The following is a 23,712-nucleotide window of genomic DNA, read 5'->3' on the forward strand; positions in this document are numbered from 1 at the left end:
AGGGATTTTAATGAAATTTATAGAATGGTTAGTTGTCATAGGTAGATGTGCTTAAAGGAATATGATTACTGTCAGAGGACTCCTAAGGGAGATAATCCAAAATAAGGGTTTTACAACCTAGGAGGCACTACTTCTTAACTGCTCAAGAAATTTGTATGTTATTTTATAAGAAGGTTGGGTATCATATGTAGATGTGCATGAAGGAATACAATTACTGATGGTACAGGGTAATTCTTAAATTCATCCCTAACAACTTACCAGGGGCTAAAAAAATAACAATGTAAGTTGGTTAACAGGAACGCAATACTATAGAAAATCAATAGGGTCTGTAAGTCTTGTTCTTGTTTCACTTCTCTTATCAGAATTTTTTTTTGTAGAACCTTTCAAAATACAAACACCAGCCTGCATTTTATTGTTTACTTCTGGGATCTCGAAAGGCTGTATTACAATGCATAATCTTCCATTCTATGCTTTTACTAAACACTTTTATCATGTGGAAATTGATATTTGTCATCTTTATTTATATTTTTGCACAAAAATATGTTTTTCTTTTAAATACTGAACACAACGCTCTGGAATTGACTAATCACCATGCATTTGGATGGTAGACTAGGACCCATTCTCATGAAACCACGGCGTCAGATGACGAGACTTACTAACCCTATTAAAAGTGCTATTTTATGTTGTTATAAAAAAACATGGTTCAGACAAACATAAAAACAGAATAAAATCTGTATGCCAATGAAGTAAAATAAAAATGTCTTTTAAATTTGTTTTATTTCAGTAACTCTATTTTAAGATCATAACTTCAGCACTTTATAAATGATGATGATTATAAAAATGTGGATATACAAATGCTAAATTTATTTTACAAGTGAACATAGTAAAGTATCTACAAAGCATTAAAACTTCAATGCTACATACTGACATTTTAACAATCATTAAAAATTGAACAAAACATGAAGATAACACTTAGAGGCACATGAAATTAGTGTTCACTACAGACCTTTTTGGGTGTGCCCTGCCCTTTTCTGTCAGTTTTGCCAAAATAATGTTAATGTCTAAATGATATACATTCAAATTTGCCTCCGATGTTCCAGAGTGGCCCAATTTAACCTGAAATACCCTGCTTTTTTTAATACTCTTAACACACTAATCTTGAAGGACAACAATGGACCTGGTGAGATAACACAAAACAGAGAAATCTCAGATATGATACAGTAAAATTGGTGTCTTTAAATGGAGTGTCTAGATCATCCCTACATATGTTTAACAGTCAACAATTAAGTGAGATTTATGCCTCAGTCAAAACTAATATACTTAAAGCATGCCTGACCTGACTCACATTAAAAAAAAAAAACAAACAAAAGATATTCAGAGTCTTACTTAATCATTTTTAACAGGAAATCAGATCTACACTCAAGACAACACATTACACTAAGGCTTGATTAAGTTGAAACCACGTCATACGTAGTCACTTCATACGTAGTCACAAAATACACCTATCAAAGCCTAACCATAATTCCAAAGATCAATCATAACTTCTTTCATTGCTATCTATTAAAATTTCATTCATTTTAATCCACAAAGCACTAAATGTCTTCAAATAATAACAAAGACAGTGTCATTATATAATCACAAAATATTAGCAGACCAATAAAAATACATGTACATGAGTAGAAATACATTAAATCATTCTATTGCTACAGTTACCTATAAGTAATCAAACACTTGTAAGTTTTATGCCCAGTATTGGACAAGACTGTATTGTACTCACAGTACAAGAAACTACAGCTTTTACTTCATTCACAAAGTTCATTCATACTCAAAATTCACGGCTCTTTCTAAATACACAAACCATTTGAAAATTTATAATTAGATATCTGCCTTTTGTAAGGCTTTCATTTTATACTAGAATTCGCTATATTCAAGCTTGAAAATCTTAATGCTTTCTCCAGAAGCTCAAACCATGCAGAAATAAAGTATAGCATTTGGTCTATCTTCATTCAATCCAACGAATTAAACAAATATTGACTTCTTTCCAACCAAATGAGTCAACCTAATAACCTTGTTCATTTCATTTTTCACATCAATGTAGACCTTTTACGTGTATCAATCATTGATATGGGTTGATGCTCTTTCATTCAAGATGTCCTGATTTGGTTCTGTAGTTTAAATAGTGATTCTTTCTTTCCATTACTCCACATAGACCTGTAACAGATTTATGGTATTTTACAATAATTCAATCTATTCAAAATAATTTAAATATGCCTTTAGGATAAGATAAACCCAATTTCTTTTACAGAAGAAGATAGTCCAGTGCTGGAATATTCTCAAATAAAAATAATAGAGAGGCATTACCACTTAAAATTTCTCCATAATAGATGCGCTTTTCCAATTATATATACTGTGCTAGGTTTCAATACTTTTTGAGATTAATATTACACATAGTATGTACCCTCAGCACGACTGGTAGACAGAAGGAGTTGAATGGCTTCTAGACCTGCTTAAATTACTAGATAAAATTTTTTATCTAAAAAAAAAAAAATGAAACTAATTCCAAAACAACGATTTTAATACCTTATGATTCTCAATCTTTCTGTAGACTCCTCAAACTCTTTGGATTTCCTAACTGCTATTCTAATAATCTACAAGAGAAACCCAAAAAATCATTAAAATTTTCACTAATACATCTGACTACCGTAACTTAGTCAGTCTGATTTTTCTTCTCTCCATTTTGTCCTGATAAGTACTGAACTAAAATATTATTAAAATCAATCCAACTGTTTTTTAAGTTATCATATGACCTATGGAAATACATGTACTCACATCACAAAATAAGTCTGTGAAAAGAATTAATGACTTTGAAAGATGGCTCACTAGTAATACCCCCACTTTCAATCACGATATATGGAAAATAAACAAAGTCTTGGATAAACAGAAAGTTGTTGTCGAATTTTGATTTTTTCTGAAAATGAATCCCATCCAATGGCATACCTACAGGAAGAATGTGTTAAAATTTCAAGCTGCTGTGATGAGTATTTGCTTAGAAACTGTGACCAAAAAAAATTGTTACAGATGGAATCATGTACAAGGGTAAAAGATTATACCAACCCCCCTCTCCTTTTGAACAGGGGTATAAAAACAATATCAGTATCAACTTTAGTACTGACTGAACGGTATGAAAATAAATATTGTCAATACTCTCTTTTATTTAATATGTTGAAACTTGTTAAAACAAAACCACTTCCAAACTTTAACATTGACTGATGTCCACATTCATAGGTTCAAATTGAACTGAAACAGATAAAAGGTTTTCAGGATATTTTTTGTTTTGACAAGTTACTGAATTATTCAAAGTTTGGTTTAGACAGATATTACTATAAATGAACCCTTTGTTACAGACAATGATTACTTACCTCATCAGGAATGTTAGCAAGTTTAGCAGCGTTGAAACCGTAACTTTTTGGACACGCCCCTTTTGTAAACTTGTACAGGAAAGTAATGGTTTCTTGGGTGGGGTCTTCATCTTCATTCTCTACCATACAGGCCTGGAGATAGATTCAAGGTCAAATGTTTATGGCTAAGGATAGATATGCTTGTATTAGACTTTAAGATTGACGGTTCGTCAGCAATGTCCGACATTAGTAGATCTTCTATCAAAACATGAATGACTAAAAATCTTTCTTTTGGAAGTGATGTGTGTAGTTAGGATGTGATTGACAGTGATTGACCTAGCGCTCGTCATTTTCGCCATTTACGAAAGGATTTCATAACTAACGAAAATGTTTTAGATCATTTTCGTCACTTAAAATTTGAAAAGTGTATAAAAAAAATTCCATTCAAAAAGTATTTCAGATAAATTTTCGTCACCTTACATAAAAATGTTGTTAAAAACTGTCAATCGAAAGTTATATAATTTCACCTGGCCTCTGACAAGTTTATGACCCCAAGCTTGGTAACTACCTGGTCAACCAGGTGTGAAATACACTCTATTGTTGTTAACCTGGCATCCCTGATATGTGCATCGTTAATAATCCTTTAAAATAACAACAATTTATCAATCGTTTGATCATTAAGACCACAAAAGATAATCCCAGGGTTCTCACTCAACTTCAGCCGGTCGTTTTCAACTGCCGAAGAAAGCCTCGAGATGACTTGAGACATTTCTGCTTTTAAGTATGATTAAAATATAACATATATATCCTTCTTTTATGGATTAGTCGTGTTAAACGATTTCGATCTTTAACGGATACCGACCGATTTTACTCCCATATAAAAACAAACCCTTCACGAACCTTGCAACATATATAGCTATCTATTTTTAGAAATTTAAATGCACGCAAAAACAAAGTCTCCGATAAGTGACTGGTCATCTCATGGATTTCAATTAATTTTAACGCAATAGCGGACAGTTGGGAAGTATTAATCAACCATAAATATTTATTTTATGATTCTCTTTTCTTCTTGAAACGAAATCACAATTATTACGAACGTCTTCAATTCTACTCATGATCTGGGGTCAAAGGTCACTAAAAAATTACCACCCAGCAGTTAGATATCATGCAGCAACCGCTTACAGAGTGCAACATTTCACAGTTGACTATGCCAATGTGGCCAACCTCCTTTCTACCTATCTAGTATCTGCGTTTTCTTCTGCTGACAGTGAGAAGGGATTTCATATCTGATCAAGACCTATCTTAGGAACAGGCTCAAGGTTTCATCCACCAATTCTCTTCTTAAGATCTGTCTCCATCCTTCTGATTGGAGGAGTTTTATGTTGAAGAGGGCATTTGAGGTGTGGTGTTTGGCAAAGGACAGGATGATTTTCTCTTATTAGTTGAGTGTAAGGTCATACCGTAATAGTAGCTGATGTCAAATAGTAGTTATTTTTAGTCTGACTTTGTCATGATGTATACATTTTTTCTATTTCACTATTTTTCTAATAGTAACTATTTTATTTTATTAAGTAACACATGTTTTCTTATAGAAAATAACAGCTATTTTGTTGTAACATTTATTGTATTTATTGTTATGCCTGTATAAGTAAACTTAATAAAATTAACATATTTAAGAGTGTTTATGTCTTTAGTTTATGATAGTACTGACTATTTACAAAATTCTGCTGCCCATAATATATCGGTCGTGCTCTACGCATAAGTGACTAAAGCCCTCAAAATCCTAGCTAAAACCCTGGATTGTTTAAACTTTATAATGCAGAAGCACATCATGTGTAGTAGGAAGACATGCATATTCCTGTTGGTTGAGACATCAGTGAATAACAACATAACAATGCATTATCAATAAAGCTAAATGTACTTTTAATATCACTCTATCCCTCATAGAATAAGCCTAAAATCATATTACCCGATCCCTAGTCTAGTGATATACTTAAATAACATGAACGACATGAACATGCCAGGTAAACCACCACTGGTAAAGGAAGTTGATCTTGGATAGTAACCAAATCACTAACAATATATGCCCCTCCTATATTAAGTAATACACCAAATTCGACTCAATCCATCCAATGGGAGCCAAGATAATTGCAGCCAAATTCAGACAGATAGATGGACAAACTGAGGGACAAGATGGTTCCAATATACCATCCACTCAATCACTGTGGGTATAATTTTCACAAAAATTTTACAGCTAGAATAACATTTGTATATCAAGAAAAACAAATTTCCAACAAAGTAAAAACTCCTGCTTCAGCTGAATATTTATTCAAGGCGGCATTCAAAAATACATGGATACATCTTCGATACATGCATTAGAAAATTCAACAGATTAACAAGCTCAGCAAATGTGACCAAACATGTAGCACTCACCATATTACCAAGTATAATATAAGGATTATTTGTCATTTATCATGTGATCAAATCTAATTTTAGAATCATGTGACACTCATCATGTGATCAAATCTAGTACTAGCATCATTTAACACTCACCATGTGACCAAGTCTAATATTTGGATCATGTGAGAATTCCTCCACTAGTGAGTGATAGTGGGTAGAGAACAATGTTCTGCAGGCAATATTCCTGGATAGCTCCTGTACAACTGAACAAGCAATGGCTGTTCCATCATATGTGGCTGTACCTCTTCCTGAAAAAAAAAAACAAAAAAAAAAACTAACTAGTTTATCCACTTAATTGTTGATAAAGAACTGCATATATTATTGCATACTGCAAATTGCATTATTTTCTTTGTTGTCAACAACATTTGACAGGACCTGACCAAAATAAAACTACAGCTGTGAGAAAGTTCCAAAATTGATGCTTTAATTTTTTATTTCATTTGATTCTATTACATGTATACTCCAGCAATGCTAGAGGTTGTCTGGCAAGCTATTTTCTGACTTGGTGCCATCCTAACCTCTAGCATCTGACATGTTGAAAGTCACTGCCAATGTGAATTAGCTAAACTTGGGTTTTTCTTCCTTTGCCTGAAGAACATATAAGCTGCCTCATTTCATTACAAACAATACTGTCTGTGTTTTAATTGATATTTTACTCATATGTCATGAGTCTGATCCAACAATACCTACCTAATTCATCCATAAGTACCAGTGAGTGTTTGGTTGCATGCTGTAAAATGGCAGCTGTCTCACTCAACTCCACAAAGAATGTACTCTCACCTATAATTATACATTTGAAGTGTAAACTTAACAATTAATACACAATAATCAAACAAGCACCTGATCCATGGAACTAAAATTGTGACTGATCATCAATCAGTCCATGATCCATTAACATGACCACAAAGCAGTCAATATATTTTATGAATTCTGTTGTTTTATTTGAAAATATTATTACATATTCACATAATGCAATAGATTTAAACATCAATTAATTACTTTTATTCTATTTTTAACTAAATACAATATACGGATTTAATATCTTATATTTAAGGTAAATTTAACATGGTAGTATAGTGGATTCACTCTTATGGGAATTATTAAACCGATCATCCATCATTTTACAACAAAACTGTGATCAGATCGGTCACTAGCCATAACTCATTGGTCTGTCAACTGTCATCAATCCATCAACATAATCAAATTGTTACATGGATCAGTTCATGAACTGTACAACATTTATTTTTGTGCACATCATAAATTTTAATTCAGTTTAAAAAATGTCAGTACAAAATACACTTAATTCTGGAGAAATCCAATAATCCACAAGTCATTTTGTAAGACAGTTTTTTTCTAATTTATAAAATGTCCTATATTATTTTTTATTTACTGCTTCTGAGGATACCTAAATCCTAAGTAATTTCTGCTAATTAATACAGCGAAACTTCTCCAAACGGGTCTTCCCTTCATACTGGCCGTTTTCAAAAGTCCCAGCTGATATACCTTAAAACCTGTGTGTTTTGTCTTCAATAGACCAGCCCCCCTAAAACCGTACATCGGCCATTTTTTTTACAGTTTTAGTTACATATTTCAAATAAAAACAACCTCTCAATTTTGGCCACCAGGTTATTGTTCAACTGTAATAAATATGTCAACAAAACTGTAAATGATTACTTAATAATACGTAATTAATAATTCACTGACCGGTTTGCATTTCATCAGTGGACAGATGATAATTGAAGGAGACAATAGTTTTAACAACAAATTTAATCCAGACATTACATTTTGTCACTGGTTGGCTGTGAATTGGTGTGTACACACGTCAGGAAACCGGGGTCATTTAATAGTACAATCTTTATGATCTTTTAACTGTCAATTAATGTGACCTGTACCCAAGTCAAAACAACATTAGGCTTTGTTGATAGGTAATTTACGAAAACAATACAAATAATTAATTACCATCAATAGCCCTTTGATCTTTAATACATATTCTTTCAAAACCGTGAACATTATTTTGTTGGCAGTACCGCTTGTAAAATCTAATTGTTTACAAATGATGCATGCAAATGTAGTAAGAGGCCAAAAGTTTTCAATTGGCATTAAACAAACTGACAAGGTGTATGGTAATAGAACACATTAATGGAAACAGCTCTTAAAATGAATTGCTATTTTTCACAAAACCAGCCATTTTTTCTTGTCCCAGTAGTGGCCGGTTTGGAGAAGTTTCACTGTATTTAAGAAAAAAAAAACTTAGATACACAACCTCTTTGAACTGACTGGAAATTAGAAAAAAAAAAACATTTCTTCAAACCTTCATGATTTACCTGCCATGATCCTATCACTGGCCCCCAGTCTGGTAAACACTCTATCTACAGGGCTCATTTTACACTTCTCAGCAGGTACATAACAACCCTACAAAAACATGACATCTGTCATCTATTTATCTGACTGCCTCAAAATGTAAAACTATAGAAGGTTCATTCACTCTGTCAATGTCCTTCACAGGCCTGATAACTACTTCCTGACTTCCTGATTTATTACAAATCACTATTACTGTAAGCTTATACGTCAATTTTGTAAAATGTCATGTCAGAGTGTAATTTTGATTGTAGGTAACAATGTCACACCAGAAATTACTATTGTGCCTTCATAACTTGAGACTCTTTATGACCATTGGTAGAAAATTGCACAAGCATTTTCATTGACTGGAAACCATTTTGTATAAAGAAGATAATGTTAATTCTGCATACTGCCAAATATATTTTAGAAAGATAGTGTTTTAAGCAAGTGGGCGAATGACATCTTTAAAATGCAATGTACTGTTTGTAACATCACTACAAAACATCATTTCCTGTACATGTAAGTAAAGACTAAAAGCCTTGAAATAGTGTCTATAAAATGTACCTCTCTACAAAAGATAATTGTGCTCTGAAAAATACCAAGTAGGCCTGAGGTAAACAATAATCTATGTTAATGAAATAAATTTATATACATGGAGATCAGAACCTTTCTTCCACATCTCAACCTACATGTAGTTACTTCCACAATGGTAAATTATTAACTATCACCTGGATTACATTAAAGTATTACAGGTTGAACTCCTCATCAAAGGAGAGAAATATCTAACCAATATTACAGGGATATTTCTTCTGTCTTTGCAGAAATAACCTCAATCTCATGATGCACAGTAAATAACCTGCATAGCAACTTATTTTCAAGTATGCACCACAGCCCACAGGCATTGAGGTTATTTCAAATAGACCAAAAAAAATATAAGTCATTCCTTATAATTTAATTTTAATATCACAATTTTAGAAGTAAATCAGCAAAAAAAAGTTGATAATGTAACAGTCACATGACAAAACTTGGTCTATGAGCTGATTGACAAAATTTTTCATCCAATCAGAAAGCATATTATATCAGATATTAAATTATTATAGGAATGTAAGAAACTGATCTTACCATTTGAGCAATGATAGTTATAAGTCCAACTTGTCTCATTAATGTAGATTTCCCACCCATGTTGGGCCCAGTTACCAAGACAACCTTACTACTCGAATGGTCTTCTGAGTCAGTCTCCATATCATTTTCCTGCAAATAACAAGTGAATACTTTCAATGTTGACTGCCTGCACAGCTCATCTTTCAATGATCTACACTGAACATGACCTTAGGATTGCACCCTTGTGTGGTTTATTTCATATCAGTATTTCAAAACTTTTATTAGTTTATTGAAAATTATGAGAAGTAATACAATGCATTTAGACACAACTGTCCATCATTTCTTTTTCAGAACAGATTTACATGTATAAACAGCTATGCCAAAGCACATGATAAACAAATCTCCAATTAAGGAAAATATCTGGAAGCATTAATATACCTATGGGATCTTTCAACCCTAGAAACATACCAAGAACAAAATAAATTATAAAAACAATTCCATGAAATCAGACTTTGATTTTAAAGATAGACTCACATCAGCAATACCTATGACTGTGTCATTAGGGATGAAGTCCCCTCCACCAAATGTTTTCATTACACATGGATGCCTGGCTTCCCTTATCTCAATAAATGGCTGGAAAAAAACAGAAAACCACTCCATTTAGCAATAATCAGTCACATATTTACTTTTACAGGTAAGAGTTTTTATTCTTCACCAAAACAAAACAAATTAATATTTTCAACATGTGAGCGTATCAAAAGTGAATTTTTACTTTCCAGGGTGGAGAAACATTTAACTAGGCTGAAAGAGAAGTGGTTTTCCCACAAAAGTTTTAGAATAGCTATATCACTATCATTTGTAAAACCATACTGATTGTTTTGGATTTCATTTTGCATTTTAAGCACATTTACTAAAGTCCTGAACTTTTTATTTAGCATGTTGAGTTAAGTACAAATATATTCAGCATACTTCATCACTTGTTTCCATAGCAACAACCTCTGGTCTACACATAACCCCATCACCACATCTACTGTATTGTGCCATTGTTACTAGAACATCTAACACTGCTATACACTGTACTGTAGTATCCCATGTCTTATACCTGTATAATAAAATACTGATAAATTTATTAACAGTCAAGTTTTTTTTTACCTGACAGGCAAGCTTAACAAGATAAATATTCCATGATTCACTTACATGCCTTAATTATATTTGATAATCTTTTCTAGCAAGCATCAGATAACAAACATCTTCTTTTAGGCACATCAACATTTGATATCAAACCTTCATAAATATCAACAGAAGATTAAAATGAGATTATATTTAGCAACTATATGGACAAACTAACAGATAGACAGACATGGTAATACATCATATGCCCCTAAAGAAAGGGTAGAGAGGGTTAAGGACAATACCTCTCATCAAAACTGTGAAATATCCTTCTCATACAGTCTCTTTGTGCAGCATCTTTCCTATCCTCAGCCTCAGTCAAATCTGCTATCATTTCTGTAATGTCTTGTGTCCAGTATCGCTTCCAACCTTTCTTGGATGACTTCAGTTCATATTCATCAGGGACACGCTTCAGTGCACTTTCAGGAACCTCCATTTGAAACCTGTTTTTACCTGAGCCCCAATAAGACATTTGCTGTAATTAAACACAAACCTTTGTTTACAATATTGCCTGCATGCTTTCAAAAACCAAACAGAAGTATATACAAATATAACAAGAGATAAAAGATTACCTAAACTGTTTTTAAAGCCATTTCTGAACAGAATGAAGATTACTTTCAATTTATGATTCCTGCTTTTCAAGTGCCCATTATATTTCTGTTTTTGAATTACAGTATATACAGTAACACTTCATTATTTTTTAACATTCAGATCTGTCTAAACCAAACCTCTTTTAAGCCTGTCTTAACCAAACCTCTTTTACGCCTGTCTAAACCAAACCTCTTTTATGCCTGTCTAAACCACATCTCTTTTAAGCCTGTCTAAACCACACCTCTTTTAAGCCTGTCTAAACCAAACCTCTTTTAAGCCTGTCTTAACCAAACCTCTTTTACGCCTGTCTAAACCAAACCTCTTTTATGCCTGTCTAAACCACATCTCTTTTAAGCCCGTCTAAACCAAACCTCTTTTAAGCCTGTCTAAACCAAACCTCATTTAAGCCCGTCTAAACCAAACCTCTTTTAAGCCTATCTAAACCAAACCTCTTTTAAGCCTGTCTAAACCAAACCTCTTTTATGCCTGTCTAAACCAAACCTCTTTTAAGCCTGTCTAAACCAAACCTCTTTTATGCCTGTCTAAACCACACCTCTTTTCAGTCTGTCTAAACCAAACCTCTTTTAAGCCTGTCTATTCCAAACCTCTTTTAAGCCTGTCTAAACCAAACCTCTTTTAAGCCTGTCTAAACCAAACTTCTTTTAACCCTGTCTAAGCCTATATAAACCACACCTCTTTTAAGCCTGTCTAAACCAAACCTCTTTTATTCCTGTCTTAACCATACCTCTTTTAAGCCTGTCTAAACCAAACCTCTTTTATGCCTGTCTAAACCAAACCTCTTTTAAGCCTGTATAAACCAAACCTCTTTTCGACTACAGATTTTGTTTGGTTTAGATTAATGTTCTATCAGTTTCAAAATATTTTTAAATAGACAAGAAAGGATCTATCTGGTTTTGATATGTTTTGGTTCATTCTGGGTTTGGTTTACTCAATGATAAGTACATCAGATATGGTCTCCATCATTAAATATGATTATACACAAAAGGCAAACCTTTAATATGGGGCTAATTTATAAACAATCTACACTTCCTTAAATTTGTAGGTTGGGAAAAAGGTTACATAACACACTTACCCTACAACTGATTCTATCTCTTTGTTTGTCTAGGTATTTATCTAATTGTCTTTCTGTATTTTTTATATCCTGCTTGGCCAAGTCATATTCAGGATCCACTCCTGAAATTAGACAATAATTTTAAGGATGGCTAAAACAGTATTTACAGCTGTACTACAACACTAATCATGTGTTATTAAAAGATGTTTAGGCAAACAGACTGACGAACATGGCATACCAAAGACATAACAGCATGAAAGCAACCCTATGTATGAAGTTTTATCAAAACCCATTCAACTTTTCTAGAAGAGTTTCTGGTACCAGGTACTTGGAACAGAGGAATTCATATAAACCCTCTATACAGCAGTACACAAACAGATATATGACATCCTAGCTGGAGTTTTATACAGAGAAACCTAATATAATAGCTTAAAGGTTGTCTTTCTAAAGTAAACTACAACAAACCTGCATTTGGTACTATAACACCATCTCTCCTGGCTTTGTTGTGATCAAATGCATTCTGTAAAAAAAAAAAATAGTACTGAGAGCAACATTTTTTATCAAATCTCTATAAACCTATTCAAAGCCCATCCTTTTCACAACATATTAAAGGTTGAAAATATGGTTAAAACTTGATGCCATTATATCACTGAAGGACTCAGAAATATATATATGAAGTATACATTAAAAGTATAAACTTTAACAGTTGGTAATTTCACATATTCTGTCAAATGCAGATATTCAGAAGTTTCAATGGGTGAGTAATAGTTCAACATGAAGTCCATCAACAAGATATATCACTAGTTAACCATACAAAATACTAAGCTGTCAGTATTCAAATAAGAAAATTTTTGATTACAGTAGAAGATCAAGAATCTAAATACTACAAAAAGTTTTTTAAAGAACAAAATACCAATGATGAATAAATATTACATGTAGGTTCAGTTTTGTTTTACCTCAAAGAATATTATCTCCTCCTTCAGATCAGGAAATAGTCCATTTTCACCTTGAGCACTGTCTAAGGTCAATGTCTTCTTCAGTAACTTAGATCTACACAGATAATATAGAAATAAAGAAGATGCTACAAAGTTTATGTCCAATTGGTTTCCATTTTAGTTTTATTTTGAAGAAGAGTCATTGTTTTCTTACCATGGATTTTATTAATTTTGTTGTCAGGGCCTTTTAGAGCTTACTAAAAGGCATGTTGACACTTGTTAAAGGCTTTTCAGTAATCTCTGAAAGCGCTTACCAAAGATGATACTTTCTTGAATGCATTGATTTTGAACTTTGCTCAAATTTCATTTGCATGGGGTGTTTTGTTAATGAACATTTCATTATTGGAATACTTTGTGGAGAATTCAGAATTATAATTGGATTGAACCAAAACCTAAAATTAGGTTTTTGTACATTTACAAGATAATGATTGTTAAGAGACTGTCCATGTAAAAACCAGGTAGTTCCTATGATATGGGTAACATCCATGAATGTTTTATTGTTTCAGTGTAATGTTTATATCATATGTATGTCAAATAGTACAAAGATTTCTTTTAATCGGTAATGTATGGCTCAGAAAATTATTTCAAATTTCACTATTAAAGAAAGTAACTAAATTTTGCACAAAATGAAAGAGTTATATCCCTTTTTCAAAGAATTTCAATCCCACCTATGTATTTATTTCTCTTTAATTGTTGCAAAAAACCAGCATTCAAATTTGAGAAAGGATGCATTTGTGATATGAAATGGATAAAATTTTTTTGAAAATAACATTTGTCCTGTGTTACTCACTGCCTGGTTTCTATGTGAACATCCTCTTAACAACACGTTATTTCCCTACTATCTTAATAACTACCGTATTTTCCGGTGAATAAGCCGCAGGGTCAATTTTTGTGTAAAATAAGGATAAAATCCACATATAAAGCGCACCCGAGTATAAAACGCAAATTGACGATAAATGTGGCTATTTTCAGATACATATGATACTATTTACGTTTCTTTTTCAGGTAATTTGACAAAAGGGAGTGGGGAAGTAAAGGCTTATAGGGTTTTATTTTCAATAAAATTTGATATTATGCATTATAATTGTCAATAAAATTATGATTTTCTCGTATATGTCGTCTTATTTGTTGTTTGAAGTTCGCGATATTGACTTTCACCCCACGCTGTACTCATCCAAGCTGTCGCCCATTTTTGGGTCGTTGAGTAATAAATTTGTTTTGTTTACATTTAAAAGGAATATGATGGCTTTCTATAGTTATTACAACAATTTGTCAGTGAGCTGATTAAAGGTTATTTGTTGTTTGAACATTGTGATATAAATAATTGTTTGTCGCCCCACGCCGTCCTCACCCCAAGCTGTCAAGTTCGTTGTGTAATAAATTGTTTTGTTTACAGTTATATTTAGTGCTTCATAATAATGTTTTTAACCTGCTTGTTATCTTATGTTTAAATGTATTTACATATTAAAATTATAAAATATCAACTGTCATTTTCTTTCCATTTCCTTAAAAAAAATAAATGTTAGTTTAAATCATTTCTTTTTCTTTTATTCTGTCGAACAGAATATTATAAAAAGAAATGATCTGAATTTGCACTTGTTTAAAAACTATCTGTCCTTACCCAAATTGACAGCCTCAAGAATAAAACCAGACACAAAATCTAAAAATGTGAATGTGCTGATTAATAGGGGAAAAAAAACAAAACCCCTTTATTGTACCTCTTGATAACTCTAAAAATACTTAACAATATATCGCCATGTGACCAAATTATTGATCGTAAAGACACAAGTCATGAAAACTTCGTCATTATTATACATTTTATTCTTTTTAATCAAATAAGCAACAAAACAAAACATAAGTATTTATTCAGATGAAAACAAGATGTATACATTGCAAGTTTCTGTCATAGTCGGCTGTTCAGATCGTATAAAATAATGTCAACAATGTAATTTTCGGTCAAAATCAGATCAGCTGATCTGGTCTGAAAAAAAAAAAAATACACATATAAAGCGCACCTGTGTATAAAACGCAGGTAGAAATCACCTGAAAAAAAATAGCGGCTTATACACCGGAATATACAGTATTCCTTAATTATTTATATAATAGTTGTAAATTAACGCTAATAAACCCTGGCCACTTACTTAAAATTTTTCACTCTCTCTTTAAATTTAAGGGCTATCTTATATGACGATTTGAATCCTTCCAAAGTTGACAGGAATTCTTCTATCTTCTTTTTACTGGAAGAAAATAACTCATTTGATCAGTTTAAAGATGATTAGCATCACTTCTTTTTAAGTACACGTAATGTCCATAGAATGACTCAGAGGAAGCAGGAGGTCTACCACACAATAAGAACCTGGTTTAACCCACCATTCATTATGAAATGCCTGTATCAAGTCAGGACAATTGTAGCTGGCAGTGGTTTCCAACTGGTTTTTACCCTGATATTACCATTTGTTATATACCAACTGGTTTTTATCCTGATATTACCAGTCTAGATTTTATTAGTTTGGTAATTTTTGTTATTATACTTCATTTGGACAAAAAATAAGATCAGTGTTCAAGGACCATCTTGGTAACGGTAACCTAGAACCTTAAGTCTCATATCATTATCAATATGTATCTTCCTGAAAGAAATGCTGCCATCTGTACTAATTTCAATAAAATCATCAGGGCAATTTTAAGTTGTATGACTGAAATCAGTACTGAACAGACAAACAAGAGGCTCCCAGGAGCCTGAATCACTCCCCTTCTTAAATTTTGCCTTTCAAAGGCAATAAATTAAACAAGAAATTGTCTAACAATTTTGACTAAAGAAGTCTTTGGTAGGACTATCACAAGATCTTTTCAACAATTGAAAGTTTCTTTTAATCTATCATAGTTTTCAAGATATTCATTGAAAACTATTAAAAAAAAAGTCATTTTCCCCTTCCAAGGGCAATAACTCTTACAAGGAGTCTGAAGATTTTTGTAGACTTAATAATATGGATTATTTCAGCTATTGAAAGAATTTGGATAAACCTAACGGTTTAGGAGATATATGTGAAAAACTACTGTCTGACCCCTATGTTCTATTTTAAGTAACGGCTGCCATATTTTTCCGACGAATCAAAAATCCCAAAATCAGTTCTATGCAGTATACCCCAAGAAACATTCATACCAAGTTTTGTTTCAATTGGTCCAGTAGTGTCAGAGGAGAAGACTTTGGAAAGAAATAACATTAAAATAGCAAAAATCGTTGGAAAGGGGCAATAACTCCAACATGGCTTAATGGATTAAAACCAAATTTGACCAGCGATAGCTTTCATCATGCTGAACACTTTTACCCTATCAGAATTCAGTTAAACCTAACAGTTTAGGAGATATATATACGAAAATCTACTGTCCGACCTCTATGTTCTATTTTTATTAACGGTGGACATCTTTTTTGACGAATCAAAAATCCCCACATCAATTCTATGCAGGATACCCCAAAGATTCATACCAAGTTTGGTTTCAATTGGTCAAGTAGTGTCAGAGGAGAAAATTTCGGAAAGAAATAACATTAAAAATAGCAAAAATTGTTGAAAAAGGGCAATAACTCCAACATGGCTTAGGTCTCACTAACCACTTCCGGGTCAAATGGCCACCACCCCTATGTAGTACCAAAAACACACTGAACCTAGACATATGCATTGTAAGTGCATTATTTGTGTGTTTTATGATTAAAAGTAGTCAAAACAAAGCTGAGAGTATGTACTTTAAAATCATATATGTAATTAACTACAAAAGTGTATGAATATTGTTTACATGTGTGAGTAATATGCCTCCAGGCTGACAGTTAGCAGAAAAGGTAAAAATGTGGATTTTCTGTATTATTTATTCAAGTAAATTTTGTGAAGAATTTCTACTATCATTGTACCATTAGCATAATGATTTTGGAAGCCTTATTTTCCAAGCTTTGCAATGGTATGCAGCTTTAATATGTCATTTATCCTGGGAATTCACAGTGAGACTTTGAAAATTACTTTTTTAACATGTAAAGTAATGGAAAGGTTAGAAGTGGTTAGTGAGACCTTAACAGATGAAAACCAAAATTTAACCAGAGATAGATCTCATCATGCTGAACAGTTTTACTTCCATGTCAGAATTCAGCTAAATCTAACAATTTAGGAGATATATGTGAAAAACTACTGTCTGATCCCTATGTTCTACTTTTAATAACAGCGGGCATGTTTTTTGACGAATCAAAAATCCCCACATCAGTTCTATGCAGGATATCCCAAGGAACATTCATACCAAGTTTGGTTCTAATTAACCCTGTAGTTTCAGAGAAGAGTTTTATATAATTGTTAACAACAACGGACGACGATGGATGCCATGTGATGGCAATAGCTCACATGGCTTTTGGCCAGGTGAGCTAAAAACATGAGGAAACTATAGTCCTCAAATTTCTGGACTGTATAAATTATGGATTTGAATACTTTCATCATGTACATGTATAACCTCTAATAATGTATACAAAAGCTAAAACTGTGAAGGCTTAATCATCATTTTTGTGGAACATGAAAAAAAGTTAACTAGGTACAGGTATAATGAACCACAGTCGATCTTCAAGCGCTCGAACTCGGATGGCTCGAACACCCCGGATTTCTTGAACACAATCCAAAGTACCAAAATTTTCTCCTATATAATCAATATAAATAACCTTGGATTTCTCGAACTTCGATTTCTTGAACACTCGAACTGACCAGTCGGTCTATTCAGTAATAAATCTTAGAGAATAACCCTCACTAACTCGAACTCGTCAGCAATTTTGTCTGCTTGTGTAATAAAAGGTGTGAAAAACTGAAACCCTATCATTAATCAGTGTCATTTTAGTTAATTACAGGTAAAATTTAAGTCATCACTAATTAGGTAGTTTCGATCTTTAACATAACACTGATTGAAGTTCGAGAATGTTCCGAAGTCGATATGATAAAAGCATGAAAGAAAATCGGATGAAAACAAATAATTGACCAAGAAACTCTAACTCTGAATGTTTTTGAAAGCGAGCACAGCATTTTTAATGTTCACAAATCAACATAATCTTGCAAAAGCGAACGAAAAAGATCCACGAACTAACACAACTTCGTAGGAAGTAGCAATTTCTAATGATAAAGTTGAACTCGGACCGGCAACGAAAAAAATCTGGAAATATACGAACTTCAATTTCTCGAACTCCCGATAACTCGAACACATTTCAATGGTCCCTTGGAGTTCGAGCTACCGAGGTTTGACTGTATAACTTGATGCTGTTTTAAAACTTAAAACCAAATAAAATGACTGACCTATATTTAGCCTCGTCAAACATGATAGCACGACTGTCCGGATGGTTCTTCCTCTTACTGGAACCTAGACTGTGAATTCTAAAAAAAAAAAAAAAAAAAAAAAACAATCAAAAATTACACTATCCATTTACATGTATTACATGTATATACAACCTCATCACATGGCAGAGTAGTGTTTTATGCATTTATACATTTGTACATGTATTTTTATAGGATAGGCTTATCAAGCCAGCTATTTTGGCAACATCATGAATGAACCAAAAACAAAGAAGTCAATCAATGTACACACAAATATCTTATTGACATGGATATCATAACTATGCATCTTTCCAGCATTTTAAGCAATAACTAAAGAATGATTGAATTTTTTACCTAACCATTTTTTTTTCAGATATTAAACATGGTTTTCAGCAGTTTGCACATATATCAGTATTTAACTGCCACAAACCAGGTCTTTTTTTATAACTGTTACACAATTCAAATTGTTACTTATAACTAAATTTTGTATAGAATTCAGTCCACAGAGAACCGATTTGAATTCCTGATGATACTCTGTTCCAGGATTATTTGAATTATGTATTGTTGACCAATATACATTACCAATGTCACAGTACAATACCAGGTTATACAAAATAAGCTTGTTACCTCAAAGAGAACCAAGCAATCAGAAAGCTTGTTACAAATCAAACTAAATCAAATAAATTATATACTACACCAGAATATGATCATCTTACTGACGACACTCAATATCAGACTTGCCTAACCCTATCTTAAGAAAATAGTAAGGTGTACCACCAATGTTGTTTTATGCTTTTTCTTGGCAAGAGCATCATCAATTTTTTCACAACTACATTAGGACATAATTTTTGTTCACTGTTTTCAAAACAGAAATGACTATTGGTACAATATTTATGGAGTCAGGTAAGAAATCAGAAAACAGGAAAATTTTCTAAACTGTGAGGAATTCAACAACCATAAAGGTGTAAGATTGCCTTAAAAATCGTAAGCCTTCACCAAAATTGTAAGGGAAGGTGACACTGCATTATAAACCACCACAATGACTTATCTACCTATTTAGAATCCTTTCCAGGTCAGGAATCTTCTTCATAAGATCTGTGACCTCTGCTACTATATCCTGGGATTCCATAAGATCCTCTACAGCATTCAGTCTGTCATTGATGGCTTCAGGGTTACACAGAGGAGCACACAACCACTGCTTCAATAATCTTCTACCTGTGAACAGAAAATACAAACTATGTATGAAGCAGCCATTAGCTTTTAGTCTGTTTTTTAAACATACTATAAGTGATTCATGTTTTTTCTGATGCTCATTTCCACAGAATCTGTCTAATACATTTGTAAATTTGGATTTTCATATTCCTTAGACATTTTGGTCTCTTTCCTTGAAGGACATTTACTATATAGGGTATTTTTTTTATTTTTTTTTTTTGGGGGGGGGCACAGAAAATGCCATATTCATCAATATCTGATACATCTATTTGTATAGAAACTAAAATTACACATGTAAGAATTTACATAACTTTGAATACATGATACTTTGACAACAGAATTAAAGGTTATGCCAAAGTAATCTCCAAATATCTAAGTTTAGTTGGCCAAAATGAATCATAGATAGTTTTTTTTAATCAAGACTTAAGTATGAATACATGTGAAATAATGATTAAAAATGATTAGAAAACACTGCAAATTGAAGGCCATTATCTTTTTATAAAAACTTATATTCTCTAAAACAAAAATTATGTAATTTCATCAAAATAGTCAAATTTAACGAAAGCTTTCTCGACACAATCAATTACATAAACATTTCGGGACAAACATCAAAATCGTGAATGTTTTAATTGGCTATTAAATACCAAGACATTAAACAAATAAAAAACATTCATAAACTCTGCCAAGCTGAAATCCTATTGTGTGTCCTTCAAGGACAGACTGATTAAGTTTTGAGAAAAAATGTTCAGTTAATATTTTTTTTGTTAGGAGACACTTTGTTGGTGAAGAACTGACCTTGGTATCTTTTTTTTCAATTTCCACTTTCATACATGACTTGTAAATATTATGTATTTTTTGCACCCAACTGCATAATCCTAACATTTTGACAATTGTAAAGCACTTAACATTTGTTTGCTTGAGGCTTCAAATGGAAGTGACTTTAAAACTTTGTCTGAGTGTATCAGAAGACAGACATATAAACAGCAAGAAATGTATCATCAGTAATCATACCAAAAGGTGTAGAACATTGATCCAGCCTCTGTATAAGGGTCCCTTCCAAGGTACCTGTTGAAGAATTCTCTGTTACATCTAGGTTGGCTAGGGTAACTCCATCTAAGATCTGTGAATCATTTAGGAATATGAAATGAAGAGAGTAATAAGAACTTGATTTTTGCAGCTTTTTTTTTACATCATTGAACACAAACACAAAATAGCATACAAATATTAGTCATCATTATTATAATTATACATGTAACTCTGAAATTTGCAATAATTTTAACCTATCCTTCCAAAAGACTATTGGCATAAGGTAAAATAAATTAACATATTTTATTCAAGAAAGCAATACTCTATCTTGAAAGCTGGAAGATACATTCTTCACATTGAAAAACATTAAATCTGTATTAACCAAACCCTGTATTAACCAGTAATCCTTACTATATGCATTAATACAAAGCTCAACACAAATAACTCTGTATCCCAATGACCTAAAATAATATTGTATAGTAGTTACCTACCATATGTTGTTTCCCAGTGAAAACACAACACTTCTGTTTGACATCAGTAGTATCCAAGGGAGTGTACTCTTCAAAGTTCTTCATAGATAATAAATCATTGTCCAGCAAACAGAACTGCAAGTACCTACAAGATAAAGTATACATTTAAAATGTCAGTATTGATCCTGGTAATGCAGGATAGCATTTCAATATGAAGAAGCACACGTTGTCATGCTAGATACACCCCACTCGTACAAGAAGTTGATATCACTGCTTACACCATATACCTCATCATATATAAAGCTACATACAAAAAATTTTAAATTTAAAATCAGTCCATTGGGAGTGTGGATAATTCAGATAAACTAATGACAAAGAGATGCTAAAATACCATACAATCATTGAAGGGGGATATAGTAAAAACATACAAAATTAAGCAGTTACCAATCTTCTGATTGATTGATTGATTGTGCTTCTAATTTCTACAGGAGATATCTATAGGAACTTAAACAAGCATTGAATTATATAGTTTTAAATAGAAGAAACATAGAAAACTTTAATATTCACTTTCCTTTGAAATCAGTTTCAACAATGGGACTAATATTACCACTTCTTTTACTAAGAGTTAAACTTGTGAAATTTTATACTGTTTGAACTAATTACGACAAAGTTGAAAAATCTTATTGTGCTATGTAATAATTACCAGGTGATTGCTCCCAGAGCTCTCAGAGCCAAACTGTATTCATCAGCAGCAGTTAAACCGAGGCTGTCAGCTAGTCAAGAAAGAAGAAAATATATTGTGAAATTATTAATGTTTCAGTGTCGTTATAATTAAATATATTGCTATGGAATCAAACCACAAAACTTAAATATTTATACTACTTTAAATCTAAAATGTAAAGATAGTCTAATTAATCATCTAACTTGTTTACAAAGGACTTTAGAATTTGAGAAAATCAAAGACTATCCACAAATTCAAAACTTTTGACAAACAAAACAAGGATTGCTATAAATGTAACTAAATAATCTATCAGTGTTGGTAAAGTTCAATCAGCAATCAGAAACTATGTTTTAAACTGCCCACTGGCAGACAGACAGACAACACATTACTTTACACTTACTGTCAGATATCATTTTCTTTATTGTTTCAGGCCATACCATCTCATCTTCGTCTTTGAAATAATCTTCCTCGGCTAAACGCTTTAATGTCTTCCCACTATCCCAGAATTCTGTGCCAGGAGCAAGGTACTCTTTGATAACAGAGATTAGGTTGTTATTAATCAGCTGAATGGTTTTCTGTGAGCATTTCCCTCGTTCTAACATTACCTTTAAAAACATGTACATCAACATGACAACAAGTATGTGTAACATTACATATACACCTGCTTTTAAATCTAAGAAATCTGCCATCTTTCCTATTTTTTCCTGTTCTAACTAGAAAGACTAGTTACAATTAGTGAAAAAAAAACTAATTAGGATGCAGTTGAAAATTCTAAATGAGTAAAAAAATAACCCCTACTCCCTAACCCAAAGACCGAATGGTCAAAATATGACAAATGAATGGGTGAACACAACCATCACCATATATTCTCACAGGTGTTTGGGAGGGTATGAAGAAACAACTATTTCTCACACCATCATCAAAGAATCTCATCCCTTCAAAAGCAATACAAAATTGATAGCCAATATATGTTAGCCAAAATAAGCAACTAAAAACTGAAATTACTGTTTGTTCAAGCTTATAGTACTTCTAACTATTATGAAAACACATTTCACACATTTTCTTATGTATAAAACCATTAATGAAAGCAATGTACTTACCTGAGCAGGTGTGAAATGAGCAATTAGGGTCCTGAGTCTAGAAGAGTACCTGTCATCATTAAATTGTCCTACCTAGAAAGAATATGTAAGAAATAATGTTTCATTTATAACAAAAAATAACATCAAACATAAACAGACATGGAGTCAATTACTTTTAAGTAACTAATTACATATAATTACAATTACAAAATCTTTAATAAATTTACAAATTACACTTGCCTTTTTTCAAAATAATTACTTACAATTTGTCTTTTTTATCAAGAAAACACAAGATTCTATCTTTCTTACTGTATTTTTCTGTGCACTCTGGGAACTTTTTGTTTAATTTTTATTCAAGGCGTCAGATTGGGAATGTTTGACAACCTAGTTAAAGAACATTTCAAACTTAACATGGAACTTGCTTACGTTAGAAAATAACCTAATCAACTTACATGGAACTTGCTTACCTTAGAAAATAACCTAATCAACTTACATGGAACTTGCTTACCTTAGAAAATAACCTAATCAACTTACATGGAACTTGCTTACCTTAGAAAATAACCTAATCAACTTACATGGAACTTGCTTACCTTAGAAAATAACCTAATCAACTTACATGGAACTTGCTTACCTTAGAAAATAACCTAATCAACTTAACATGGAACTTGCTTACCTTAAAAAATAACCTAATCAACTTAACATGGAACTTGCTTACCTTAGAAAATAACCTAATCAACTTACATGGAACTT

At 32.3% G+C, this 23,712-nt stretch overlaps 1 protein-coding gene across 1 annotated transcript in view; it reads right to left on the reverse strand.

Moving 5' to 3' along the window:
• Positions 1-758: 758 nt before the first annotated feature.
• LOC148599040 (DNA mismatch repair protein Msh6-like) overlaps positions 759-23,712 on the reverse strand; it is a 36,548-nt gene continuing 13,594 nt past the window's right edge. Inside the window, exons 15-35 of the mRNA XM_088560527.1 lie at positions 22,984-23,055; positions 22,284-22,488; positions 21,866-21,935; positions 21,184-21,307; positions 20,678-20,786; positions 19,507-19,669; positions 18,437-18,514; positions 15,269-15,364; positions 13,089-13,182; positions 12,598-12,652; positions 12,154-12,254; positions 10,715-10,944; positions 10,269-10,401; positions 9,834-9,932; positions 9,321-9,449; positions 8,183-8,270; positions 6,549-6,638; positions 5,952-6,106; positions 3,420-3,551; positions 2,581-2,648; positions 759-2,211 (exon numbers count right to left, since the gene is read on the reverse strand). Of these exons, the coding sequence (XP_088416653.1) occupies positions 2,145-2,211; positions 2,581-2,648; positions 3,420-3,551; positions 5,952-6,106; positions 6,549-6,638; positions 8,183-8,270; positions 9,321-9,449; positions 9,834-9,932; positions 10,269-10,401; positions 10,715-10,944; positions 12,154-12,254; positions 12,598-12,652; positions 13,089-13,182; positions 15,269-15,364; positions 18,437-18,514; positions 19,507-19,669; positions 20,678-20,786; positions 21,184-21,307; positions 21,866-21,935; positions 22,284-22,488; positions 22,984-23,055 (2,358 nt within the window). The 3' untranslated portion in view covers positions 759-2,144. The remainder of the gene's footprint in view (positions 2,212-2,580; positions 2,649-3,419; positions 3,552-5,951; positions 6,107-6,548; positions 6,639-8,182; positions 8,271-9,320; positions 9,450-9,833; positions 9,933-10,268; positions 10,402-10,714; positions 10,945-12,153; positions 12,255-12,597; positions 12,653-13,088; positions 13,183-15,268; positions 15,365-18,436; positions 18,515-19,506; positions 19,670-20,677; positions 20,787-21,183; positions 21,308-21,865; positions 21,936-22,283; positions 22,489-22,983; positions 23,056-23,712) is intronic.

This window comes from Perna viridis, chromosome 14, assembly GCF_037379345.1.
Source record: "Perna viridis isolate PV_CMFRI_1.1 ecotype Kerala chromosome 14, ASM3737934v1, whole genome shotgun sequence".
Classification (NCBI taxonomy): Eukaryota; Metazoa; Mollusca; class Bivalvia; order Mytilida; family Mytilidae; genus Perna; species Perna viridis.